The sequence below is a fragment of the Dunckerocampus dactyliophorus genome, chromosome 14, assembly GCF_027744805.1.
Source record: "Dunckerocampus dactyliophorus isolate RoL2022-P2 chromosome 14, RoL_Ddac_1.1, whole genome shotgun sequence".
NCBI lineage: Eukaryota > Metazoa > Chordata > Actinopteri > Syngnathiformes > Syngnathidae > Dunckerocampus > Dunckerocampus dactyliophorus.
In genome coordinates, this window is record NC_072832.1 from 12,761,599 (window position 1) to 12,785,930 (window position 24,332).

Here is a 24,332-nt window from a genome sequence, read left to right on the forward strand (position 1 = left end):
CGGAGGAAATCACTACTGCCATAGACAACAGAAGATGCGCAGCTGCAGTATTCATGGATCTGACAAAAGCCTTCGATACAATTAATCACACTATTTTAATTTCAAAATTAGAAAGGTACGGAATTAGAGGTTTAGTCTTAAATTGGGTTAAAAGCTACCTAGCAAAGAGGAAACAATTTGTAAAGCTAGGAGAATATACATCTGGGAGTCTACACAATACGTGTGGAGTACCACAGGGGTCCATACTGGGACCAAAACTGTTTAACTTGTACATTAACGACATTTGCAAAGTAACTAACAACTTAAAATTGGTCTTATTCGCCGATGATACCACTGCTTTCTGTTCTGGTGAAAGCACACAAGAACTCATTAAAAAGGTCAAGGATGAAATGGTCATATTAAAGTCATGGTTTGACAAGAATAGATTATCTCTGAATTTAAGTAAAACTAAAATAATGCTATTTGGTAATAGTAGAAAGGACACGTACGACCAAATACAAATTAATGGAACGGATATTGAAAAAGTGGAAGAATATAAATTCCTTGGGGTTATAATAGATGAAAAAATGAGTTGGAAATCTCATATTAAATATATACAGCAAAAGGTGGCGAGAAATATCTCTATATTGAATAAAGCAAAATATCTTCTTGATCAAAAATCACTCCACACTCTGTACTGTTCCTTAGTATTACCATATCTAACGTATTGTGTGGAGATATGGGGAAATAACTACAAAAGTAATCTTCACTCACTCACTGTACTGCAAAAAAGATCTGTGAGGATAATTCATAATGCCAAGTATAGAGAACATACAAACCCTTTATTTTTAAAATCACAGATATTAAAATTCGCAGATTTAGTACACTTTTAAACCGCTAGAATAATGTATAAAGTTAATAATAACTCGTTACCCAAAAATCTAATCAAGTATTTCTCAATCAGAGAGGAGAAATATGATCTTAGAGGAAAATTAAACCTAAAACATTTATATGCGAGAACAACGCTGAAAACCCATAGCATTTCCGTGTGTGGAATTAAATTATGGAACGGATTGAGTAAAGAACTCAAACAATGTACAGAGATGAGCAAATTCAAAAAACAATACAAGCAGTTGATGTTTGCCAAATACAAGGCAGAAGAGTCCTGATTGTTCTGTCAGGTTTGTTATTTTATTTTATTTATTTATTTATTTTTTTATTTTCTATTTTATTTTATTTTATTTTATTTTTTATTTATTTAATTAAATTTTATTTGTTATTTATTTATTTCTATTTATTTTTTTTTTTTTTTATAATTTTCTTTGTTGTGTTTAAAAAAAAAAAAAAAAAAAGCTTTGTTCTTATTTATTTATTTATTTATTTAGTATTGTCATCATATTATCATTATTATGAATGTTCTCTCTTTTTTTGGGGGGACGGTTATCTCACCGTTATCTATTATGTGTTATCCTGACTATCACTGAAAACATGACATGGAATCCAGGAAGTGAACTACATGTACTGTACTAGATGTAGAATGGATGGGGGGTAGGATTAAATAAGCTTTGCTTCTTCCTACTCCTTTTGGACATGTGGAACTGTCAAAAAATGATTCACGAGATGTATTCCATTGTAACCTTCATGTTCAAATAAACTAAACCAAACCAAACCAAACCAAATTTAATTGAGGCGGCCAGTGGGTGTACCTTTTTGTTTAATTGATGAATACATTTTTCTATTAGTCTATTTTGAAAAAGTAAGTCAAATATATTCTTGTCTACATTAGGATGACTTTATGGTTCCTTTTTTCACATCATATAGCCAATAGCAGGGGTGCAGCCAGGGATTCTGAGCCTCATGAAAAACAAAAATAATAATTGTAATTACTAGAATGTGAATGGTTGTTTGTCTATATGTGCCCTGCGGTTGACTGGCGACCAGTCCAGGGTGTGTCCCGCCTCTCACCAAGTCAGCTGGGATAGGCTCCAGCATACCCGTGACCTTAGTGAGGATAAGCGGCATAGAAAATGGATGGATGGATGGTAATTAATTACCAATTTTATTAGTAATTACCTATTTTTGGGGACTAATCCATGAGATCGGTATCGGAATCGGCAGCATAATAACCTGATCGGAGCATCCCTATCAACACCAGAAAATGTTCTGTTCATCAAAAAAATGTATTAAGAGCATAAAGTTCGATTATTGTTGAATTTTCTTAGTGACTACAGTATTTTGATTGTGTCATTTTGTATAAGAGAAGTGATGTTAAAATAATGAGCCTTTGACATAAAAAGGGATGGTTCTGCTATATACTGTACTGTATAAGTGGTGCGTACACAGTACAGTACGCATAACACAGTAATCAGCAGAGGGCGCCAAACACCACCACAACAACATGCACCACCATGGGTTTCACTCTAAAATTTATCATTAGATAAATATACAATTTTACCCCATTTAAAAAAAAAAAATCCAAACACTCTATAATGTAAATGATATTCAGTGACAGTAGTATATTCAGAACAAAACCCCCCAAAGAGTGTGACTTAACGATGACAGCAAACAGCAAACAAACAAAAATATATCCAACACAGTTCAATACCATACAATATCAAGTGTCTCTCGTCTCTGCATTGCATGATCGACTGTGAAGGTATACAGTATATGCTGTCATGCCAGTGGAATCCATAGGTGACACAATAAAGTGGATGGCAACAATACAAAACAATAGGAAGTTTAACAATCAAAGTGAGCCCCGTCACTGCAGTCTGTGAGAAATAGCTCTTTGGCATTGCACATTTCAGTTCCCTACATCATTTGATGCAAACACACTGTATATTTTTTAAGGGTGAGGGAATTAGATGAATATAGGATTACAATAAAATATGTCATTTTGCATCAAAGCTTTTCAAATGTATAGAATACTTAATCTAGTTACATTTTGAGGGGTAGTTTATATACATTTCTTGTCTCTGTATTCAACATGAAGTCAATTGCCCACCGCTCCCAACACGTTGGAGGTGCGTTTAACACTTTCAATGGAGGCAGATCGCTTTCAGCTTGGTAAGGTTTGCTCACGTTGCATTGAAAACGAGCCCCCCAAAAAGCACGTTAATGTGGACCGTTTGCCTATTTTTAGGGCATTACTCACACGACAGATCCCCCCCCCACCCCGCTGTGAAGGAATCCACACGCTTACATGCACACACACACATCTGGCGGAGGTCAGGTTTCATACTGAACATCTAATAACATCATAGTAAAACTGAATACGCTCAGCTGCCCCCCATCCAGTCTCAGCTCACACATAAATTAGAATCTCAGTGAAACATTTCATTGAGAATTTACATCCGGCATGACACAACATTAGGGACACCTGCACGATCTAAGTTCCAGTTGTATCGCGCTTGTGTCGTACTGAGAGGCGTTTCTAATATTTGGGCCCTAATATAGCTTGAATGTAACCAAATTATAAAACATCTCTCAGTATGATGCATGACGCTGTCAGTCAAAAAGGTGGGCTTTTTTCCTTCTAAAAATAAGGTAATTTGTTCAGTGCAACCTGAACATCCCAAAAGTGGTACAAATGGGAGTTTAACTAGGGTTTTTTGGGGGAAAACAATATGCCTCACAATCAAACAAAACATTGCGAGCAACGGAAAATGTTACTCCACAAATGTGTTTTGCTTTTTCTTTGGCATTTGGAAGTACGTTTTGCGATGTCACGACAAATGACTGCGATGACACCTATAGAACCAGAACTGGTTGCCATATAGGAACGGGTCAAAACATTTATTTTACCAAGCAGTTCCACATAAAATGCCTCGTCGGTCAGTCATCTTCAAAGAATGAGTAGTTTTACTTGGTTTTTGTTTTATTATCCAGTAACTTCTCTTCATACTGGTTGTTACAAGTTAACATTGATAATAAAAGTTTTATGGAGGTGACAGCTTGACCCTGGAACGGATGAACTGTCTTTACATGAACTCGTATGGGAGGGTCTCTCGTACAGCTCTCATTAGAATGTGCAGGTGTACTTCATGTTTATGTAAGGTTATGTACTCATTTTTGGCCGCATACCTGAGCAACAGTTTTGCGGATAATTTGCACTAACATTGCACTTTAAAAGTTATTCCTCCTTGGTTCTTAACACTTAGAATTGGACCAATAAAGTTGTTAATGTTGTAATACGCTCCACCAGCACATAAAGTGCACTTGTGGGACAAGTCTGCAGAAAGGAAAGTGAGTTTTAGTGTTCAGTGATGGTCAAAGAGAGGGAGGATCTTCTAAAACAGAGAAGTTGCTGTCACTTCCCACCAAGGAGGAAGTGAACCTTGTGATTTGTGCAGGATATATCTATGAGGCATTGAGGCGTATCAGACATCAGTGCTTTTAGGAAAACATACTATGGACATAGTCTGTTTTAATCCCCCTCCATAGCCCACTTTTGAACAATATGGCTTAAAGTGTATAAAAAAAATAAAGAGCCCTGAGGTTTTTGTCATCCACCAGTGTCCCCATTCTTCAGGCGAGAGCTCCACGCTGCCAGCTGGAGGTTAGCGGATTTCTACGTCCTCTGGCAGGCCACCTCACAAGTTCCTGGACTCCCGCATCCCACAAAAACATCAAATCTCCAGAAAATATGGAGAATATTCTTCTTCTTCCACATATGGAAGGCTTGACGGGCCTGGTGCCACCGGGGCTGCAAAGGAGCCATGAGCCATTGGATCCACCCTTGACCTAGTCCCTAAATGTCACTGGCTCCACAGGGACCCCCACCATCACCATTACCATTCTTAGTGGTTCTTTTCCATCCAGTCCCAGCTTTCATCACTGTCCTTCCTGTTCCGCTCAGCCTCGATGATCTCACGGTACCGCCGACGGAAGAAACCCATCTGTTAAAAATGACAAACGTGAGAACTCGCTCTACTTAAGCCTTTTAAAAATGAACAAGTGATTGCCCTCTAAACCTAATAACTGGTTGGGCGCTTTGGATGAAATTTGGCCCACTTTGCAGAATTGGAGGGTTTTCCAGCATGGACCACTTTTTTAAGGTCATGCCACAGCATCTCAATAGGTTTCAGGTCAGGACTTTGACTAGGCCACTCCAAGTCCTCATTTTGTTTTTTTCAGCCATTCAGAGGAGGACTTGCTCGTGTGTTTTGGATCATTGCGGGACCCATGTTGGTTTCAGCTTGAGGTCACGAACAGATGGCCGGACATTTGCCTTGAGGATTTTTTGGTAGACAGCAGAATTCATGGTTCCATTTATCACAGCATGTCTTCCAGGTCCGGAAGCAGCAAAACAGCCCCAGACCATCATACTACCACCACCATATTTTACTGTTGGTATGATGTTGTTTTTATGAAATGTGACGTTACGCAAAATTGAGACGAGCCTTCATGTTCTTTTTGGTCAGCAGTGGTTTTCATCTTGGAACTCTGCCATGCAGGCCGTTTTTACCCAGTGTCTTTCTTATGGTGGAGTCATGAACCCTGACCTTAACTGTGGCAAGTAAGGCCTGCAGTTCTTTGGATGTTGTGGGTCTTTTGTGACCTCTTGGATGAGTCGTTACTGCACTCTTGGGGTCATTTTGGTTGGCCGGCCACTCCTGGGAAGGTCCACCACTGTTCCATTTTTTCGCCATTTGTGGATAATGGCTCTCACTGTGGTTCGCTGGAGTCCCAAAGCTTTATAACCTTTTCTAGACTGATAGATCTCAATTATTCTCAGTTAAGTTATGTTTTAACAAGGGGGGCGATCACTTTTTCACACGCGGCCATGTAGGTTTGGATTTTTTTCTCCCTTAATAATAAAAAGTTGCATTTAAAAACTGCATTTTGTGTTCAGTTGTGTTGTCATTGATTCATTTTTTAAATTGTTTGATGATCTCAAACAATTAAGTGTGACAAACATGCAAAAAAATAAAAAAACAGGAAGGGGGGCAAAGACTTTTTCACACTACTGTGTACAGTGGTATTATGTATTGAGCTGTGAAAATATAAATATAAAATATTATTCTCAACAAAAAGCATTTTACACTATCCATTGTGCAAAACATGATTATCAATGAATATTATTGTAAATATTTGCAGCTTACTATAAATACCATACATATTAAACATTAATTATATTGTAAATAATATAAACGATATATGAAAATTATTAAAATTCTGAAACATTTCTTATTGAAACATTTCTTATTGTCCCCTATATAAAACACAAATATCAGTGAATATTATTGTAAATATTATCCTTATTAAAAATAATACATATACATATAAAAATACTATAAATAGATAAGGTTACAATTCTGAACAAAAAGTGAAACATTTCACTGTTTCCTTATAAATGTAATTTATATGTGAGGAATAAAGTTGCAATCTGTCTTCTTCATATTTGTTAAAGACCCCTGACAGCACGCCTCCTCTTCCCCAGCTCTCAGGTGTCTCTGCACAACACTACACTACACTTCCACTGACGACATACAAAAGGTCTTTAAAAAGTACACTCGTGCGTCATTTGTACCTTCCAGAGCAGCACGGCTAGCAGCAAAAAGATGAGGATCCCCACCAGAAGGCTGATGGCGATGATCCAGCCCACCACGTAACCTCTGGGCTCCTGACTGTGGAGGGCCTCAAAGATCAGCTGTAACACAACACACACACACACACACACACACACATAAGGCCGTGCTGTTGTGTTGCTAATAATACAATTGTGTTGCAACAGTAACAATCAAGTATTTTGTACTCTGTGAAATACTACTAGGAAATCCATCAATTTTCTGTACCACAATACAGTATATCCAGTTTGGGTTGCTGAGATGCTGGAGCCTATCCCAGCTAACTACTGTATCATTCCAGATGGAGTGTCAGCTGACCCCCATACAAACCGATGCAATAAAATGCAAATGATAATTGGATAAAATCATTGCTCCTCAAGCACAAATATGCACCAACAAGGTAATCGGACTTACAGCAAACTGTGTTCCTTTTAGAGTTGTTTTTGCTGATAAATTCATTTTTTTATTTATTTTAAGTAAGTTTCCTCAAAGTGACTTCATATTTTTATCATTGTTTTCCATCACAATGATCACACGTGCTTAGCAGTCAGCATTCGTCTTTTTGGGTCCGAGTGGCTCTAAATCCCACATCATCTACTCCCCAGTTCCCAGCACACTGACCTACCGGATCATCCATCACTGTCAAGACCAGTTGCACCACAAAGGCTCCCATTAGCATGTAATATACTAAATGCTTTGATTTTCATTGGATTACCAACAATTACATCTGAACTCAAGTCATTTGATACTTTTGTGCACGAATCATTTCCAACACTGATTGGTTTAATGGATTTACACTAAATTAGCCTCACTTGACTGAAACATGCAGTAATACTAATCATGTGTTTATATAAGAAAGCAGGCCTCCAAGAGAGTCAAATAACATCCATTGGTTTTGTGAGATGTACTTATGCAAAAAATGTTCTTGGACGAATGCAAATGTTCCACAATTAGTAAGTGTAAATACTAGAGGAATGGCGTCATAGTAAATGGCGTTGACTGGGCTTTGATGACAAATGTGCAGACGGCAGGCAAACACAAAATAAAGATAATCGCTCTGCTGAATAGTTTCCCACATTAACACCTTCACCAGCTCATAGTGCTGGGATTGAACAGCTGCTGAGCATGGTGAGCATGGCGAGATGAACGGTCATTGTTCTCTCTGTTCATTGTAGAAATGGAAAGCCCAGACGTAATGGATTTGTGTTGGTGTGTTTACATGGGCGGAATGATGAGAAACCCAGCTTGACACTCAAACTGGGACCACAACTCAGACTTTTGGAATGTGTGTGTTCACACTGAGGGTCAGAAAGGCGACCTTTTTCGTCACTAAGTCAATCACACGAGAGATGCTACCTAGAGGATGCTCAATTTAATCACCACGACTGATTTGCTGAGCCATTCAATCAGTCCGCAACCAACAGTGTGAGGGGGAGGGTCTGTCCTTGAACGCAGCTGAGGGCCCAAGTAGGAGTAGAGGCCTCAGCTGTTCCCTGCAGGACTCACCATATTGATGTCTATCAGCAGACTTACATTTTGGCTAATAGAAATCTAAAAATGCGGAATAACAGTGAATTTTATTAATTCAAAAGGGTCAGTTCACTCTAAACATTTCCCATAACACGACCAGACTTTTTTGTAAGGTTTTAAGATATGCGTCTCCACAGACTCCAAAAGCCACAAACCTCACTGTGAGCACTTCTTATTGGAGATTAAACAAACACATTTTCACAAAAAAGCCTCTTCTGGAATAAACCTCAAATGAAAGTATATCAAAAGAGATTTGCCGAATTACATGGACATACACTGGCCACTACATTAGGTACACCTGCGCTGTCAGGTGTTCATTTAACAAGAAGTAATTTTCATTTGCAGTGTGTAAAACTCTGAGTGTTAGATGAATATATACTTTAAAAAAATATATATATATATGTGCGGTTGCAAAAAAAGCATTTACATAATGTGACCTGCATATTAACCAAGCTACAACGACATTGTTATTATTATTGTTACGCCGAAGAACCACTTCAGTGGTATAGTGACACCTTGCCACACCACACCAGCTAGCCGGTAGCCGCCTAGTGACTAGCTTCACCACAAACTCACTCACAATCGCCTCAGGCCACTACCGAAGGGTCACGCGACACATTGGAGCTGCTGCCACTGCTGCTGTGTTTTTGTTTTGGAGTTTGGAAAAGATAATGCTAGGTGTAGCGTTCATTTTCATGTTGCTATGTGAAATCAATGCGCCCAGGAAGGAAGTTCGGGTAATGCTTAAAATGACCAAAGTATGGCAAAATACTGTAAGTATTACATGTTATCATGAATGTGCCTGTTACTACATGGTTACAGCATACTGTAGATATAAAACTATAAAACCTTGTTGGAGGTTTTAGGAGGTGTTTTAATAGCGGGCTTTGTAGATGGCATTGGTATGTCCCATTACATGCATTAATTAGCTGCCTCTTTTTAGCTGTTTTATATCTTTACAACGCACAAAAAAGAGAAAGACGTGTTCATGTCTCACATAAGGATTGTGGATGATGGGCAAAATTCCAAAAAAGTGGTTTTCCTGTAATAACAAAAACCGAGGTTCTACTGTACTTCAATAGCCACATATAACTAGAATGTCACTTAGTAGCGCACAGACTCCCACCAAGGCTGAATTGAATTGAACTACCCCCCCCACACACACACACACACACACAAAAAAACATTTGTGTTTGTTTGTCCATCTGTTTCTTGGTCCATGTGGTTGATTTAGCATTTTTAATGTAATCATGCTAATGTGTCTGTACTTCCAATTACTGTGCTACTGGGGGACAAAGATGTTCAAAAAACAGTGAAATTAGTAAACAGTACTGGATATTCAGTATTGTGAGGTGTTTCTGTGTAGGACACCTAAATGATTGCTAACTGCATGGTTACTACAGACTATACAGTATGTACTCACAGAGATGTCTTCTGGAAGGCCTTTCGGGACCTCCACAGTCCTGTCATTCACTTGTACATGGCCCCGGGCCACAAACTGAATCACGGAGGAGGTGTCCTGCAGAATTGCGATGGGATTTAGTCCCTAGGTGAAAACAACATGCAATGGACAAACTCTTAACGTGGTCGCTCACCCTTTTCAGAATTTCCGTATTGAGGAGAAGTTTGGTGTCTATACTCAAAGCTTCTTCTTTTAGCTGTGGACCCAGGCTGCAAGAGATGGTAATGCACGCTCTCCCCGGCCTGTCACAGTCCTGTCACAGAGAGAGAGTGTGTGTGTGAGGAGAAGCATTCAAAGATGTCACACAGACGACTGTCAGTGTGACCTTTGATTTGTTGTCATGAGTGCAATGTGAGCACTGTGCGTAGTTACCAAGACTTTGCGGCCTGATTTGGTGAAGAAGGCAAATATGGAGTGGAAGATGCTCTCTCGGTCCTGGGGGATGGTGCACGGTGTTGGGTTCCTGTGTGGGGTGCAGTTTCCTCGGCCGTCCGCCACCTGAAACAAGACGGTCACAAAGAAAATCATGTGGAAGCCTTAAGATAAGTGAATGAGTGAATGTGAATGTGTAAAAATCATTGGTTTAATATATGGAATATGGAAAGAAAAGTGTGTGTGACCTTAAATGATCCAATCTGATTATTGTTCCGGGTGGGATGGCGGGAATTTCTCCCAAACAAGAAGCTGCACCCCTCCTCAACAGATTTCTCATATGGAGTGATTTAGCGGTAGCTGGTTTACAGCTCAGCATGCTCGAGGGAATACTTTTCCTTTCCCCTCTCTTTTGTCTGACCTGAAGCTCTGGAGGTGGAACTCTGTCCCGGTCAGGGGGTCATAGGGTACATTTAAAACGAAAGCACTTTTAATAAATGTACCAGATTCCCGATAGTGATGGGTGGTACCCTAAATTTTAAAACCAATCTTATACTAAACCAAACAGAGCTTGGTATCGGCGATACCAATACATAAATAAATAAATAACGTCGGTTATTAAATCAAACACCATAAATACTTATTTTAGTCAATTTTACGCTAAAATACGTGCTTAAAGTGCTTAACGATAGTTAGCCAACTAGCACACAAATGTATTTAATTATGATCCATATTACATTGTTTACTAACTGACTTGTTTACATTGTGTAGTTGACATACATTTACGATACCAATTTAGCACTAAAGGACTAAAGTGGATAAAATGGTTACAATCATTTGGACTCGATTAGGACTCCAGCCATTTTAAAACCACAGTACACTTTTTATCAACACAGCATAGCTGAAATGATATCATGTCGCATGCTTGACGCTAAACACTTCTCTCAAACTCCCAAATGTGTCAAAACATCTTAATGTATGTGTCTAAATATTTCAATATAAGAATCAATACCAGTACAAAAAACACCGAAATCGGTGGTATCAACATTTTGGTATCAATCCGCGCATCACTCAGTTCTCATGGCTATACAATCAAAACTCGGTTTTTGAAAACCCCAGTTTTCGTATGATTCCGTTTTCTACGAAAATGTTCGGCAAAATTTTGCCGCGGTTTTCCTTTAGTGTCTTGGTTTTTGTACAATATTGCGCGTAACAAACTGGTCCTTTTTACATCTATCATTCTGTGGAACAAAGCGCTCTACATTGTGCTGACTCACGAGCCACCTTTACAGTCATATTACCAACATGGTAGATATAATCAGAGAAAATAAGTCATTTAAGACATAAATAAGACTCATGCTCGTGTGTGGATGGAGCACTGTACTTCCAAACAGCCATTTTGCGCTTCATGCACACACCCTCATCATGCAAAACATACGAACAAATGCACATGCTGCAGCTTAAAGTTAAAGGCAATCGATCCAGCAACAAGTTTGCCAGCGGATCTTGAAATCCACTATGACCAACCGGTTTCAAAAGGCTGGACTACTGCGTGACTACTCATGAAAGAGAGCGACTGACGAAGTGTATGACACATTTATAATGAGGCTGGAGGAAGATGAGGACAGCGATGAATGACTTTTCTGCGAGGCTACTGTTTAACCAGCCGTTTTACACGCACTGTTTGGAAAAAAAGCATTTATTTAATTAAAAATTTCAAAAAATCTTTGTGTAACCTCGTTCTCTACTAGATATCCCATGTTACAAAGTGGACACCTGCAGCGCATAGATTGGCCTATATACTGTATGTCCAAATCTTTTTTTCTCTTCAACTTTAGTGGGAGTGGCTTATATTTCGGTGCGCTCACTAGCCCGAAAATTACGGTACTTACATTGTGTAAAAGCTCTACAGCGATCAATGTGTGCTTGCAATCATGTTTTCATTTTGATGCCATAAAGAATAGAATTCGAAAAGAATGTCTGTCTGAAAAACAACAAACGAGATTCTTATCATTTCTGAGTGTCTGCACTACAAAAAGTGGAAATCTAGCTAACATTAAATATCAGAAATTAATCAAAAGTGCTCATTTTTGACTAAAAAAAAGTGTTTTCTTGCCAGGCACTTTCTGTTAGATCAATCAATTTGCTTCATCTTAAGCAAAAAGTATATATATCTGAGATATACAGTATCATTCAAAATTAACAAAATAATCTGCCAACAGAACAAGAAAATTGGACTTGCTCTGTGAAAGTGCCTGCTAGTTTTGTCAAAAAATACCTATTTTGAGCTTGATTAAAGATATTTAAAGGAAAACTACACTTTTTTTGGAATTTTGCCCATCATCCACAATCCTTACGTGAAACATGAACACATATTTCTTTCCCTTTTCTGTGCGCTCCAAAGAGAGAAAAACAGTTAGCATGAGGGCGTTATTAATGGATGTCATGGGACACACCGACTTTGACTATAAAGCCTTCTAAAAAGCCTCTAACGATGTTTTACCGTTTTATATACATGTTGTGATCATGCAGTAACGGGTACGTTCATGATAATATGTAATACTTACTACAAACTACAGTATTTTGCCGTATTTTGATCATTTTAAACATTAGCGGAACTTCTTACTTGGGCGCATTGATGCTGACTGATGGAATAGGAGTATCTTTCAGCACAAGACTTGTGCTCCCCGTTGAGCTGGTAAAGTTAGCATAGTCCTCGGGTAAAAAATGCTGACAGCAAACAAGCATCTTGCCGAGTCTTTGTTGCGATGTTGTCGGGTCTAAGTTGAAAGCCAGTATCCACTGCTTGAGTCTGTCCCAATGTTTAGTTGGCAGCGTGTGGAATCAGTTCAGTAGCTAGTGTTACCTCTCAGTAGTGGCCTGAGGTGTGAGACTAGCAAGGTTTTGTGTCACTACGCCAAAAAAATAGCTCTTCATGTTAGCTGCGACAGTAACTATCGGTGTAGCTTGGTTAATATATAGGTCGGGTATGTAAATGCAACATTGGAGGTTTTGTTTTTGAAATTGTTTTTACAGCTCTATAGTCAAAACAGGTGTGTCCCATTGCGTCCATTGTTAGCTCCCTCATGCTAACCGTTTTTCTCTCTTTCACACGCACAGACAAGGGAAAGACATGTGTGGTCATGTTTCACTTCAGGATTGTGGATGATGGGCAAACTTCCCAAAAAGTGCAGTGTAATTTTGATTTCTACTTTTTATAGTATGCGATGTGCAATAATAATGGAGCATCAATGAATTCTTCCTGTTGCCACCCAGAAGGCCCAACCGCACACTTTTACTACATCGCTTTATCCTGCCACTGCTGCTCTGATGATTCATCGAACCTAAACCTGGTGGATCGGCCTCGAGAAAAAAACAGTATTTACACGTCAAATAAGCAAGATTGAGGGATTTTGTTGCGTAAACTAGGAACATATGGAGCAGGAGCTTGGAACATATATGTCATCATCTAAACAAATGAATGTACATGAGTGATATGGCCAATAAATACTGTCTGGTGCACTTCACAGCATTTTGATATGTGCTCCCAGGCTGGGGATAGTGTGGCGCGGTAGCCTGCTCCACAGGTGTCCTTTTCCCATTCCGTGCAAACTGTCTGATCCCTTAAAAGTGATTCCAGATGGCTCTAGGAGGGTGGGATATAGTCAACCCCGTCCGCCCATTCATAGTAAATACAATTAACAGCTTGAGCTCCCCCATGAGCTACCTCAATGAAAGGGCCAACTCAAGGGTTAAGAAAATAGCCAAACCCACTGGGAATATTGTGTTTCTTTATCTAAATGCAAAATGTTGTGAAACAAAATGCTTGGCTAGATTCAGAAGCAACATCAACACTTGGACGCTTTGCCTCATGCAACGTCCTCTAAGGGGGGAGCAGCTGCAGCATCGGGAGAAGCCCGACGCTAGACAACTAAAGATGTGACTGAATAAACAACAAAAGTCAATGGTTTTGTCTGGAAATGAAATCACACAGTCGGAATCCACCTGCGTCTCAGCAATGTGGAACATGTCGGCTCCATTGCCAGCAAGTCGGTTTGGAATCCTGATGTCCACAGTGGAGCCTGGCAGCCGGCTGGGCCCGCTGTTTATCACCTGGAACATGTGCGCAAGAAGACACGTCAACGTACATAAAAAGCAAAACTAACACTGGCAACTGTGTGTGTGCGTGTGACGGCTTTACCTGGAAAGTGAGATTAAGTGGCTGAAAGTCGCACTCCATGTCTTCTATCTGGATGAAGCGCGAGGAGTCGATGGAGTTTCCATACACAAAGGAGCTAGGTGTTACCACACTGCAGAAAACACCACAGGTAATGTTACTTTTTTTTTTTTTTTAAACAATTTAGTGATTTAAAGCGGTATTAGCCCAATACGAGCATCCCTGTAGTAGTTGAGATAAGAGCCAGATGTGCTGTGATATCTCCCTTCCCCTACCAGACAACAGACACAGCAGCCTTATCAGATGTCAAAGTTCTGGCGGATTTGGACTGTTTTACATCTCTCTCCCTTTCGCTTGGCAATAAAACATTCCGAGATAAGGGCTTTCATGTTGATACGCTCCTCCAGTGTGACTACTCTCCTGAGAGCCAGCAGACAGGCACTCAATGCGTGCACATGGTCACTCTAGGCAACTTTTGTGTATTGGAATGTGTGTGTGTGTTTTTAAGTTCTTACCCAGTAATAGTTGTGTCTGTCTCATGAACAAGAGGGATGGAGACATCCAAAGTGTTATCAGAGAGTTTGTGCTCAGGATTGGCGCTGCAACAAATAAAGACGTTGTTCTGTTAAACAACTTCAAGCTGATTCTTCATTTGAACATACCAACAAGTAGGCACTTTGAAGGATGTGAGGGGCTCCTTTTATACATTTTGTGCATTAAAGATGCAAAAATCGTCTTATATCTTAGTTGTGTGTTATTGGTGACAAAGCAAATTAGTCTAATATCTAATAATACATCTCATTAGTAATGAATTCATTTTATTTATTCAAACACCCTCAGGCCAATAAAAAACACAAGCTCCGGGCCAAAATGGCTCCTGAGCCGCACTTTGGACACCACTGACCTAAAACAATAAACACTAATCAAAATTTCACATTATTATCTTTGTTCAGGCAACATTGCTACAGCTCTTGTATCGGATTACATTGCGTAAATTGGGGGTATCCAAAGTCTAGCCCAAGGGCATTTTGCGGCCTGCAGGTTTGTTTTTATTGGCCAGCGGCATATTCTAAAAAAATAATAAAATATTGTCTACATCAGAACATTATGAAAGAGGTTTAAGGTCATACTGTACGTAAGAGGACAAAATGAAAAGGTTGCAAGACTAAAAGTTGTTACAAATGTTACACATTGGATGAGTGTAGATATCACTATCATACTTTGGCACCTGTAACACAAAGCTTAGATGTAGCTGGCTTACACTGGCTTTGTTTTAGCATATTTAACCGTCAAGGCACCTTGGGGGGACCAAACATGTACATTCTGCATATTTGATTGTTTTGATTCTGTTAGTTTTAAGGGTAACTGGATGAAACTCGACAGGGTTATAATTTGTTTAATTACATGATCTCTCTATTAAGATGTATAGAACAGGAGACTTGCATAAATGCCTACACTCGTTACGCTCAGGACCAATTTAGTCCACATTCAAAGTACAGGGAAACCAGGTTTTCAGGTGTACATAAAAAGTAACTTTATTTTAAGCAGCCAAGGGTTAAGAACCCCCTGCATACTTCAATTATTCTGTATGTGGCCCTCAGTGAGAAAAATTCGGGCACCCCTGGTCCCACAACATACCTCTTTGCGTGCACCAAGAACTGCAATGTGTCATTTTCCCCAGAAAGTTGACTGGTGTCAAAAAGGACGGCAAAATGATACTAGAGAAGACATGATTACAGTGCAAATTAGACTTTTTTTGGATTGTTGTTTAAGGGGCTCTCGAACAGCGGTAGTAAAAAAAAAACCTTGCTTGATACCTTAGTCTGCGCTCTCATGAAGGGAAATCCCACGCTACACTTGAGGAAGTCCAAGTCGACGAGCTCACAGGAAATACCCTTCTCTTCCTGCACAAAGAGAGATAGCGTGATTAGGTAGTGTAGACAGACGGACAGGAGACACGGTAGGGTGACATGGGAGTTGTAAAACAAAGGAAGACACTGCAGACGAGATGCTGACTGACGAAACAACCGCTCATGATAAGTGTACGGGTGAAATTTGTTATATACACAATGTACAGAATTGGGACACCTTATCACTGCACCTACACTTGAGACAGGGCCTGCTGGCTCATACTCTCTGATGCAGTTCATCCCAAAACTGTTTGGGGTTGAGTTCACGGCTCTCGAAACTTGCATTGTTCACTGGGGCAGAGTCAGGCTGGAACAGAAAAGGGACTTCCCACAATGCATAGAATTGTCTAAAATCTCTAAATGTTAAGGGTGTAGTCCTCTAATTGATTGATTGATTCAGAGATGAGTTCAATACCTGCCTATGCATTGTACAAAGCAGAGATGGCACACACACACACACACACACACACACACACACATGTACACATACACTAATCTTGTCGGGTGGGTAAATTGGCCGAGCTCCAGGCTGTGTGTTTGGAAGCTTGTCTAAACAATATGGAGCTCCACCGGCTGCACTGTGTAAACATTCAAGCTCGACCCTGTGAGCAGTCAGGATTCTTTTAGCAAAAGTTCACTGGGAGGCTGTGTTGTGGGAGCATGGACGAGGGCAGAAAGACACAACTGAAAAAGACCCTCCCAGAACATTCTGCAGGGGGGTCAGACATGGAGGATGTCTAAATGCAAGCCTGTATGTCAAAGCATGCTTCCAGAAATGCTGCAGGATTGCATTTTGGTGACATACTTAACAAGTAGACATCTATCTTTCTATCACTCCCTTCTTTGTTCTGCTGGCTCAGCAGGGTGTGGCTATGTGCCTCATGTTCATTAACTCAATTTAAACAAGCGTCACTTCCCTTTTTTTATGCACCAAAGTGGACGGTGGGTTGTGAGAAGGGACCAAAGCACAACTGGCAATGATGGAATTTCCTCTATTTCCTGTATTCCTCTGTGCAGACACCGCCCATCCCGTGGGGCTGTGCAGAGTGCACAGTGGGGAAGGAGGCCTGTTTACCCATCATCCACCTGGCAGCGCTTGAGCAAGAGCAGAGCACAGACATATGGCGTGAAGTGCCTCAATGGGGAGAGCGACGACTACAGTCTGCTTGTTGAGCACTTCTTCACTTTCTGTCGCTTGCTTACTTTGGTCTGCCATGAAAACACACGCGTGGACACACACACACACCTACACACACGCACCCACACACACACACACACACACACACACACGCAGATGCTCACAAATGCCAGGCCCATTAAGCATAACTGGGACTGTTTACTCCTCTTTAGTGTCATCCAAACCTTCTAATGATGGAAGCACATGAGATGACAATACACAGGTGGTTGTCTCAAAGTATGTGTATACACTATCCCACAAAAGTAGTACACCTCTCACAGGTCAGCAACCATTTTATTATATCTTCTCAAGGGCCAACACTATAAAAATGGAATTTGTATAATAACTTAAAAGTAGTCGGTGTACAGCTTGAAAACAGTATAGATGTTATTCCATTTGGACATGTTTACTATCAGGTGTACTCACTTGAGTTGCCAGCTATGTCGCTGAGTGTTTTTTTTGGTATACTGCGAAACACGCTGTACAGTGGCTACTCTAAAGTGTACCCAACTTAGCGCTCCGTAAAATAATGAATATAGTCGTCCCTCGCCATTTCAAGGTTGGAAACATCGCTCCCTCACTCTATGGACGATTTTCAAAAATTTTATTATTATGAAGTAATAATTGATAGCTGTTTCATGTTTGACTCAAGCCAATTATTAGTTACAAATATTGAAAGACAAGTTCTATGTAGTATTCTAAACTGAAGACCACAATCATATTCATAAACTGTATAAGAAAGCATTAAAACCACATTTCAATTGTGGTCAATGGAGTCCAATATTCATTTTATATATGCCATCAAACCTCGGTTTTCGTACGCCCCAGTTTTTGTATGACGTGGTTTTACTTGAAAATTTTGCCCCGGTTTTCGTACACTGTCTCGATTTTCGTATAATATTGAACGTGACAGTCCGTCTTTCCTGTACTGTATCGTTCCGTGAAATTGAGTGCCCGAACAAAAGGTTGCTGACGTACAGTGCTGTACCTGCATTTTTTTTAATGTGTGACTGTTAAATAACCTGCCATGGGGCCAAAGAAAGTTGCAAGCAATTTGATAAAGAAGGTGAGACACACTACTCATTTCAATTTTGCCATAATATCTGGGAAGTCACATGAACAATAAGTTGCATTTCATTCGTCATTTACACTGTAATTATTTCACAGCTTTCCTCATGTAAAACTACAATTATTCTCTATTAAATTCATTTTGTGTCCCTATTTTTAGGTGTTAGTTGGCTTTACAATATTTCCTAAGAGAAAAATTGCCTCAGTTGTCGTAAGTTTCGGTTTTCGCCAAACCTTTTGGAAATAATTAATGACAAAAACTGAAGTTCCACTGTACTAGATAAGGTACAGCTGATACTTCTGCAGCCCCACAGGAATCTCAGCAGCTCTTCTCCAAGCAATTGAGCTTCCACAGCATTCTGACAGCTTTCGTTGCAAGAACAACAGCCAGCTAAGTCCCCTCACTCTGAGGGGCAGACAAGTTCACACTGGGTTTACTGGAGTAAAAGCCTCTGGGGAAAACTATGAGTTGGGGGACATCGGGGACATATCGCCTTGTCTTCTCCGGTAGTCATTAGAAATGTCTCCCAGAGCATTAAATCTTCAAATTGTTTGTCCACTCTTCATAAAGTTGGCTTTCTGTACCCTTTGTGCAGCAGGCCGCACCGACAATTCGGTTCTTGAGGCCAAAGAGGCTCTGTGGATGCTGGCAACCTGGTCAATGGCGTCAGCAGGGGATATTAAATTAACTATGGCACTCCAGATCTGCTTTTCTAATATTCACCCATAGCTCAGGTTCTATTTGAATTCAATTTCACATTTATTGGAGGAAGTTATTTTATAGGCTGTGAGGTTTGCAGGGAAGGTCTCATCCATCACGTCATGTGAGCCTTCTGACTGGATGTTGTCCTGTCTAGTATCTAAAAAGCAAAGTGATGGGGTGTCTCTCTCAGACATGATGGCTTCCTCTTCAAACTGACGTGAGCGGAGGCAGAGATGGCCACTGTGAAATCCATTTCCATTTAAGAAAATCTCTCCCCCAGCTTTCACAGGAGATGACAGTGGGTTGCTTTTATATTAAAGGAGACATCACGAGGATTTTCCACAATGAAGAATAGCTGTAATCAATATTTGATGGCAAACCTGCATTCACAAGATGATACAGTCTCTTTGCCCTGTGAGTTTTAAAGATGATTGAAGCACCATGGGAGTGTAGAATTGGCTGCTCTGTCTGTCTTTTGTTAGCTACTGTATCTTTTAAACTTTGAGTAAAATCGAAGACGGACACAGAGGATATGGCTGATATGTACAACTGCCAGGCATGGAACTGACCTTCTGCCAGAAGTTGATATAGAAAACCTCTTGGGAAAAGTTGAGATAGATGTTGGTGTCGTAGGCGTCGTCTCCAGCGTTAGAGATGGTCAGGTTCAACGAGACGTTCCTTATTCCTCCCAAGGCCAAATGGGGCTTGCTATGCGCCCTGATGGGAATATAATGTCAACAATGTATGTCAGTGAATAAACAATTGTCTTAACAAATTTGTGCAATGCCAGAGGGAAGGAGAATTCATTTTTAAACAAAGGAAACATTGGGCTTCTACGTCAGGGACACCTGCACATTCGCCGCTATTCAATTAACCGCCAATTCTCCTGTAGTCGCAGGGTGAGTGGTCTACAGAAACTGATAACCGCCGGGGTCTGTAATCAGCCCCGTGTGTAAAAAAAAAAAAAAAAAAGCATTCAGAATTTTGGCTGTAGGCAACTTCCTAAAATGTTTTTTTTATTGACCCTACAAGATGGCACTAGCTCCAATTGAATTACCATGACAAATCAAATCAGCATCCGGAAGCTTTATGTATCTCTGCTTGCGCTTTAAAATGTTGGTTGCGCTACTCAGCTGTTAGTGTGAAAGTCATGTGTGTTACACTTGCACTAATCGACAATGAACTGAACACCGGCGTTAATGCTGGCTCAGCAGTTTGCCCCTTACTACTATTACAACACTGGTTCTGTTGCTGCTGTGTTGTGCACTATACTTATAAATGACCACTACGTTTTCCTTTGCACATTCTCCTCACTCCAAGTCATTATGAAAGTTACATTTTGGACATAACAGCCTCACTCCAATTATAACCTGCTTCTATTTAACGGCTCGTCCTCTGTGGTTTAGGTACATAAACGCCCAAGCTGAAACTAATCTTGTGGCCAGTCAGCGTAAATCTTCATATTTTATTTAATCCTGTTCCATTTCTGGCACCAGAAAATCTATCATACACTTTGCATAAACTATTACTAGCATCACTGAGGTCAGAGCAAGCAGGGCTATTTTTTATACATTCTAGACGCTACAGGTTGTGTTGAAATATTTTTTTCTTCCATTCCGACAGGTGGTTTCCACTCACTTTTAAAAAAAAGGAGGAGTAAAAGTAAAAAACATCTGTCTAAGTACCTTGATACAATTTACCCATCTCCAAAACTGTTTGCCAACATAAAAACAAAAATGACGCTCCCAGTGATTTAAAGAAAGAAAAGCTGAACCTTCTAAACGAGTCTCTGTTTGACGGAGGACAGCTTTATCATCAAAAAAGATGACTACTTTTTCACCAAAAAGACCATCAGTGAGTGCTCGGAGTAATACTCCATAAAAAAAGCGGGAACTCCCTGTGCATGGAAAAACATATGGATACCCTCCAAGCATGCGTCATGGCCCCACACCCACATGGCTGATGACTTCTTTTTGCTAAGGTCCAAAAACAGAATGACCCAAAACAATGAGGAAGGAACGTTTTTTTTTCTTTACCCAGAGAGTAACAGCTTCCCATGGAGCCTCAAGTCCGCAGCACAGTCGTCTGACAGGCAGTTCTTCTCAAACCATGTCTGTGGAGCAAACATGAAGTTCACGTGATCTCATGCTGTCTGAGCCCCCAACACATTTCACAATGCCTTCCTACTCAGTCTAGGGGGCAGTGTTGTGCTGATGTAGAACTGTGTTTACTCCATTGCACCTCATATTTTTAACAGTCTGTATTTGATCACACAGATCAAAGTTTGATGTAATTGATGAATTTCAGATCTATGGCTTCTGAGGTGCTGAAAAGATGTAAATCCCTTCGTTTTCAAGAAGTGCAGCCTTCCTCGGAAACATGTGGGCCAGGCTGGAGGTGGTTGCAGTGAAAATAAATGAATCCCTCTCTAGGATTCCACTCAAGAAAAGCTAACACAGACAATAATAAGCTGGTGACCACCACATCATTTGAACCTCAGTTTGTGCTCCTTCCTTTAATCCCTTCTGTGATTTATCAGCTGGTGGGTTGAATGAAATTTTACTGTGTGACATTTTCAATCAAGTGAAGGGAACTATTTGGGGGTATAATAATGTGCGTCACTGCGTGTGTGTGACTGTGTCATAATTTGCAGATATAATTTATAAATCCTTTTTAACTTTTAACTGGAAAATGTGTTTGGTTGAACACATCTAAATCTTTATGAAAGCCAGAACAAATATGTTCGACCACAGCAATCCATGGTACAGAATGGAGCAGATAGTGTATGCAAGCCTTACAGCAAGCACACTTCCTGACTAAACAGGAAAAAAGATCTGCCAAAACATGTTATTAAATTATAAAAATAATATAATATTATAACCAGTTATGGTCTGATATACTGAACCAGAAAGTCTGTTTTCCCCACCTAGTGTGTTTTACCTCATTTCTCACTGCAATCTTTTGTCCTTTCCTCCATCGTAGCACAGGGGTGAGGGCGGGCAGGTCTCGCTCCTGGTGTCCGGTCAGTACATGCTTCTCTAAGCTATACGCCACCTCGAACGTGATGGCTGTGAACACATCCTTTGCATCTTTCTGTAGGGAGCATAAATGTTTTTTTGCTGTAAATTCTGTCCTTTTTATGATCAAGCATCATTAACAAGTAGGCTATTTGTTTTGATTTGTTGCAGACTAAGTGTCATAACCACCATTATTACTACTACCACTACGATTACTACTACTCGTAATAATAATAGGGGTGTCACGATACACTCAGCTCACAAGACAAGACGATACATGATATTGGGATCACGAGAACAAGACGAGACGATATTTTAACATTACTTTTAAGAAATCTACAATGACAAAACATAGGACTGGACAAACGGACTGAATGAATTCATGAATGAACAAAACAAAGCAGGTACATTTTGAAATGTTTTATAATTTTGCATGCAAGATCTAAGCATGATGCGTTTAACTGTTGAACTTTTTTTCCACAAATTGAAAAAAACCCAAAAATCATAAAAGTTAAAATAATGACGGCAGTTGTAGCTGCTGCTACTAATCATTTATGTTGATGAGTACTTATGTAAAGGCACATGTAAAACAGATTGCAGATCGCAGTGGTCTAGCTTTATGTTTACGTTAAACAAGAACTTCAGTTCCCATGATGTTTAGAGCCTGGTACCAGGAAGTAGTGAATTTCCGAAATAGACTCCACTATCATATGTTTTGATAGATGTCATACTCGGAGATCGTGTTTTGAGCTGACAAATCTTAAGTAACTTTGATCAAGTGTAGAATTACTACAGCTTCTGCTTGGACATTAACACCGTGGCAGCTGTTGAACGCCAAAGAAAAAAGCAGCAACACGTCACGATCGTTATCATTACAAATAGCAATGCCATAGTTGACAGTCTGATGGACTTCCGGCTGCCCTCTTCCCGCGAGAAAGCTTTTCAGTAAACAAGAAACATCGTCATGTTTTTGACACCCCTAATTAATAGCAATAACAATATTTCAGCATAGCACCAGAATGCAAGGTTTATACAAGCTCTACAACCAACTCCCCCAGGCACACACAAGGTGATTATTGTATTTAAGCATACTTCTCTGACGCACATCACATCAAGGAATCCAGTCTGGTTGTTTCCATTCTCATCAGAGAGCTCGATCCACATCAGTGGTTGCGATAAATTCCCGCAAAACACGACCATCCCAATTGCTTTTCGAGTATGATTTACAAAACTATCAAGTCATTTAATTGGCTCATAGTAACTGCAAGGAGTGTCACTGATGACAGTTCTCAGTAATCTGAAAGCACACAGCATTTTGTTAACCTGATGGTTGTGCCTCTGAGAAATATCTTAGTATCTGGCAACTTAATCAGAGACCACAAAAAGAACAGTTTGATTTGGCATCGGCTTTGGAAACACGCAGGGAGAAAGAAAATAGAGCTAAATGTGATCAAATCCTCCTCATATCTTCATGAGACGACAGAATAATAGAAAAAAAGCTCTTTCATCTCTTCTGCCCGTTACATATAAAGCACGGGTCAGGTCACACTGTCTCAAAGTCAACAGTATAAACACGCACAAGATTCATCAGTAATCTAATGACATCAGAGCCAAAAACCACAATGAAAACACCCTTTGTTTCCGGGCATCACGTACGCTCACTTTTGCCCATTTTCACAACATTTTCCATTGGCCACCCATCCTCTTGGCTCAGACAGGCACACAGCCCGTCTGGCCCTTTTAATACTTGTATATCACGAGTGGAGAACCCACCCAGCTCATCACCAGTGAGAGAGTTATAGCAGGAAGCAGCACTCATTAGTGCAGGACATGAACAGAAAAAAACTGAGTCTGGTTTGGGAAATCGTGCAACATGTAGATAAAAAACTGTTTAGTGATGATTTGAATGTATTGTATGGTTGCCTGCTGCACTTAGTTGTGACAAGAAGTGGCACATGTTGTTAGGATGACTAAATACAGTGGAATCTACAAAGTCAAATGCCCCCGAAAGTCAATTTGGAGTCTAATCTAAAATTTTGGGGGAAAAAAAACCTTCAAACATCATTCGGTATTAATTTCTATTAATTATTAATGAATGTTTATTAATGATAAATAACGAGTTCAGTAATCCCTGGTTTATCGTCTTTACTTGGTTCCAGACCCGACTGTGATAAATGAGTCTCCACTAAGTAGTAGATAGAAAGAGAACATAAAAAAATCTGTTTATGGGTGACTTTAATCTATTTCTTAATTTTTTTATTTAGCCTTATTATACATGTACTTGTATCTTTGAAATCATTTTAGACTTTCAAAAACTTGAAAATGATACTTTAAAAATAATGTGTACAGTTAAAAATGTTATGATGTC

The 24,332-nt window shown here is 39.9% G+C and overlaps 1 protein-coding gene across 1 annotated transcript in view; it reads right to left on the bottom strand.

Moving 5' to 3' along the window:
- Positions 1-1,345: 1,345 nt before the first annotated feature.
- Positions 1,346-24,332, bottom strand: part of itga9 (integrin, alpha 9) — a 60,005-nt gene continuing 37,018 nt past the window's right edge. Inside the window, exons 16-28 of the mRNA XM_054798124.1 lie at positions 21,888-22,040; positions 20,984-21,060; positions 19,517-19,664; positions 15,907-15,993; positions 15,728-15,807; positions 14,605-14,688; positions 14,114-14,222; positions 13,918-14,025; positions 9,913-10,038; positions 9,674-9,793; positions 9,502-9,597; positions 6,512-6,631; positions 1,346-4,877 (exon numbers count right to left, since the gene is read on the bottom strand). Coding sequence (XP_054654099.1) covers positions 4,779-4,877; positions 6,512-6,631; positions 9,502-9,597; positions 9,674-9,793; positions 9,913-10,038; positions 13,918-14,025; positions 14,114-14,222; positions 14,605-14,688; positions 15,728-15,807; positions 15,907-15,993; positions 19,517-19,664; positions 20,984-21,060; positions 21,888-22,040 — 1,407 coding nt within the window. The 3' untranslated portion in view covers positions 1,346-4,778. The remainder of the gene's footprint in view (positions 4,878-6,511; positions 6,632-9,501; positions 9,598-9,673; positions 9,794-9,912; positions 10,039-13,917; positions 14,026-14,113; positions 14,223-14,604; positions 14,689-15,727; positions 15,808-15,906; positions 15,994-19,516; positions 19,665-20,983; positions 21,061-21,887; positions 22,041-24,332) is intronic.